At 31.4% G+C, this 4861-nt stretch overlaps 1 protein-coding gene across 1 annotated transcript; it reads left to right on the top strand.

Moving 5' to 3' along the window:
- LOC104758069 (putative F-box protein At1g47765) lies at positions 720–2015 on the top strand. The gene has a single exon (XM_010480874.1). It carries the CDS (start codon positions 793–795, stop codon positions 1948–1950), a length of 1158 nt encoding a protein of 385 aa, XP_010479176.1. The 5' UTR covers positions 720–792; the 3' UTR covers positions 1951–2015.

Genomic DNA, 4861 nt, shown 5'->3' with positions numbered 1-4861 from the left:
AATTAACCGAACCAACATCGTCCTCCTCTGAATACATACACACACAAAAGAGGGTGGAGGGTGGAGATTGGAAGTTCATGCTAATTAAGAAGAGAAGGTAAGGTATATCAATGGACATTATAGTTGTTCGTCAAAAACCTAAAAAGAAAAGACTGCGAGTCTGCGATGCCGTTAACGCAGTGTTACGTTTATTAATGATTTTTTATTTTATTTGTTGTTTGTTTTTTTTTTTTTTAACACTTATTCATTCATAGCAAAACGAGAGAGAGTACAAAAATGTAAACAGAGAGCAACAATTGAAAATAAGGTGTAGAAGAGTAAGCTGTATCAAACTATCCTTCAACCTCTCCGATCTTGAGCAATCTTATCATGTAACCAAGATGGACCCCAAGTGCAAGATAAGAAGGCAACCGTCCCTCGCGTGACACACTAGAAGCAATGTTTATTTTTATTTTTTTGTTTGTTTATTTTTATTTTTTTAGTTTTAGTTTTTTCTTAAAATTAAATCCCTTAAGTATATTTTGACATGGCAAATTTTTATTGGTTAAAATATGGGGAAGTGAATGAATGGGTTCACAAGAATTGTTCGTCTAGTAATCCCATAGAAATCTCAACCATATCTTCTTTCCGTTTATATTGAAACTATTTTCGTATTGTGTAACTTCTNAAAAAAAAAAAAAAAAAAAAAAAAAAAAAAAAAAAAAAAAAAAACTAGCAAGAGTTATAGTAACGATTAGTAGGAAAAAGGTGGTAATCAATGCAAAGCTGAACAAATTAGCGTTTTCACCAAAGATGGAGCAACAAAAAGAGAAGATAAAAGTCTCCAAAAGACAAAGAACACAATTAACTTTGTCATTTCCTCTGGATCTAACCTCAGAGATACTCTTAAGGCTGCCTGAGAAATCTGTTGCGAGGTTTCGTTGCGTGTCGAAGCTTTGGTTATCAATCACCACGGATCCGTATTTCATCCGCTTGTTCGAAACAAGGTACCCACGGCCGAGTCTTTTGCTTTGCTTCACTGAATATGACAAGTTGTTTGTTTCCTTGATTCCACAATATCATCATTCGCTTCAGGGCTCGAACAAGTCTTACTCTTGTTCTCATCGTCTTGATCTTTATCAATTTCAATTCCAGTTATATCCTAACGTACCCCCTACGGAAACTGTCCAAGGCTTGTTTTGCTTTCAACAATCAGCAAGTACCCCGATAGTTTGTAACCCTAGCACGAGACAGATCTTAACTTTATCCAAACCTAGAATGAGCTGGGAGAATCTAACCATCTTTTTAGGATACGATCCGGTTGAATGTAAACACAAAGTAATGTGCATGCCTTTCAGAAGAAGTTCTGATGTGTGTCGTGTGTTAACATTGGGATCTGCTGAAGAATCATGGAGAACAGTCAAAACTAAACCTAAACATCGTTCTGACAGTCATACATCTGGGCAATGCATCAAGGGGGTTGTATATTATATAGCCTATGTTTATCGTACCAGTGTTTGGGTTATAATGAGCTTTGATGTCAGATCTGAAAAGTTTGGTATGATTCAGTTACCATCAGATGTTATGATGAATCCGATCATAGCTTACGAAGGGAGGTTAGCTTTTGTTAGAAGAGAGACTAAGAAGGATGCTAAACTGACATTGCGCATTTTGGAAGATCCGGAGAAACGCAAGTGGTCGAGTAAAGGCTTTCTTGCACCTGTTTGGTACAAAGATGAGAGTTTGAGTACTTATTTTTACGTAAGAGGTATCACTCATGCTGGTGAGTTTATTTATGTACCTGACACGTATCACAAGTCGTCTTATATTTTATTTTGTGATCCGGTGAGGAGCAGCTTCAGAAGATTCGAACTTGGAGGAATCATGGAAGACAAAGCTGTGGTCAATACTTTATATTTTCACAAGCTCCATGCTTTCCCGAATCACGTTGAGAATCAAATGTCTTTGTAACAAATTTCTTGCGGTTTTTCTTTTCCTTGGCATTATGACACTTATCTTATGCAAGTTTATGATTTCTGTTCTCATTTTTTTTTCCTTACTTTAATTATCATTTGGATTACTTTTGTGGTGCTAAACGTCTGAAAATTGAGTAATTTTGGCAATTTTCATTTCTAAAGTTCAAACCATGCATGGTAATTCAAAAACTTCCCCCTACTGTTGTAAACTAGACATTTAGAAGAATAATGATAGTTTTCAAATATAAGCTCCTAAATAATAATCATATACTATATCGGGACCCATGCTACTACATCTCTTTTTCACAATTAAAGAGCTCTCCTTCTCTTTTTCTTCTTTAAGCAGTTCACGACAACAAAGGAAATTTACAGCAGGAGGCGTCACATAAAATAAAATAATAGAGTTTTTCGTTTAATTTTTCTAAATTAGAATTTACCTAAAATAAAATAATGTTTTTATGTTAAGGGCAAAACCAAAAAAAATAATATATATCTTATTTGGTTCTCAAAGTTAGTAACTCACCAGATCGTGACACATTAGTTTTAATGATCAGAGATCAAAGTTAAAAACTCACCAGATCATGATATGTGTCAGTTTTAACGATTAAATATCTAAGTTATTAACTCAACAGATCGTGACTCAATTTTAACGATCCAAAATCACATATCCAAGTTAGTAACTCATCAGATCGTGACACATGTCAATTTTAACGATAAGAATTCACAGTTTTTTCAAGCTTCGTAAAACGATGCATAAGATAATTGTAATCTTATTATATTAAGAAAAACTTTATTAATCCTAAAAGGAAAAGGATTGTAAATACACCCATCTATATAAGCAAAGAGATGATGACATATTTTTCACTAAACAAAATAATTTCGACTATCTTTGTTTTTCTTGGTAAAATTTTCTTTTTTGTTGTTTATTAACCTTTTGTTTGACACATCATTGTTCTTGAACAAGTCTCAAGGCAATTTGTTTGTTGTCTAATCGAAGCAACTAAATAAAAAGATTCCTAGATATTACCACGTGTTTTCGTCGTCGTTTCTTTGAATTTTGTTTCGTTTCTCATTTTCATAATGCATACTATGCAATCTTTGACTTTGAAGTGTTAACAAAGTTTCTTATGCATAATAACTAAGGTTTTTGGGATTAACAAATTTCTTACGGTGTTATTATTATTTCTATTAATTTGCAGGACAAGTAACATAAAAAAAAAAAGATGAATACACAAATACAAGATAACAACAGAGATTATATAATACTAGATCAACTAAACAGAAATCATTCTTATTGTCGAACGATAGTACGTCTTACAAGAAAGTGGGAAGCAAGAAATTTAAAGAAAAACAATGAGCTCATTGGAATAATTTTCTCATAAAATAGAAAAATGATTCTAAAAAATGTAAATACTCACTTCTATATAAACATAGATCGTCTCATATTATTCATCTAACAAAATAATTTATTCAAAAATGTTGTTTTCAACTTTGTTCTATTGGTCAAAATTTTTTAATAGGAAGACAAATATTCCTTATTTTTTAAAACCAAAAAAAACTCATACTTTCTATTTTTTCAGTTTGGAATAGGTAAGATTAATATTTTGACCCAAAAAAAACTGGAAGATAAATATATGCATCTTTTTTTCAAATACTGAATTTTAAAATTTATTCTATAATAGTAGTTTTAGATTGTTTTATTTAATTTATATTTTTATCTTTGAATGATTTTAGATTCATATATTACCGTGCTTATAATTTTCTATTATTTCATTAATTATGTCAAATTAATTTTCTTCTAATTTCTCAACCTTGATTGGTTGGTCATAGACCTTTTTTTTTTGTGCAAACATAATTGTTACCATTCGTTCAATCTCAAAAGGAGATAAAGAGGAGAAGGTCATCAACCTAATGGTTGGATAAAATATGCTAATCAAACACAAGCCTACAGCAAACATAGATAGATTAGAAAAACATAAATCGTTGTTGATAGATCCATAGGAGCTTGAAGACAGAGGCTACATCATGGTGTGGCAAAGAAAATTCCATGAATACATTAGGAAATTTAACATTAATTACTAACAAAAGATTTTGTGACGTTGGAAAAGGGTCTTTAGTTTCATTGGTTGCTGAAGCAAGCCACTTTGAGATAGCTAAAAGACGTGAACATGTGAAGTGACCTTAGTGCAGTAGCCAATGGTAAGTCCTTAATGCACAAGGCACCATCACACCAGGGATCGAGTCCCTCTACGAATGTAGGGATTTGGCTGATGGACCGGCCTGTTGTGGCCCAACGGTTGACAAAACAAAAAAAGACGTGAACATATTCTCTCCACACAGGAGGAGGACAGTGCCGAGATTCTCTCTATGGTTTGTCATACACTATTGTGATGTAATATATTTTTTATTCAAAATGTTTTTTGAGCCAACAATTTTAGTGATTAAAGAAACTATGCAAAAGTGAAAGTAAAGAGATATATAATAGTTGACTTAATTTGTTCATATAGACATTTTCTAGGTGATGGTAAATAATATATTTGTAACATACAATATACCTAGGTGTAAAAAATATACTTTTAATGGCAACATACATAAAAAATTTGTATATGGATATAAATCAGTGTATTATAGCAAAAAAAAATTTATAAACAATGTACAATAAAGTTTAATAGATTTTTATTAAATTTTTCATTTACAAAACTTTAAACCCGCACATCGGACGGATCCTTATCTAGTATATATATATATATATGATGAAATATACATGATTGTCCACTTGAACTACATAAAAAAAAATATCCAAAAACATGCAACAAAAGTGTCTAACTCAGAATCAGGAAGGAACATAATATATATATATATATATATATATATATATATATATATATATATATATATATATATAT

Source organism: Camelina sativa, chromosome 17 (genome assembly GCF_000633955.1).
Source record: "Camelina sativa cultivar DH55 chromosome 17, Cs, whole genome shotgun sequence".
In the NCBI taxonomy this organism is placed as follows: Eukaryota; Viridiplantae; Streptophyta; class Magnoliopsida; order Brassicales; family Brassicaceae; genus Camelina; species Camelina sativa.
The sequence above is the reverse complement of the archived record's forward strand: the minus strand, read 5'-3'. Positions and strand labels throughout refer to the sequence as shown.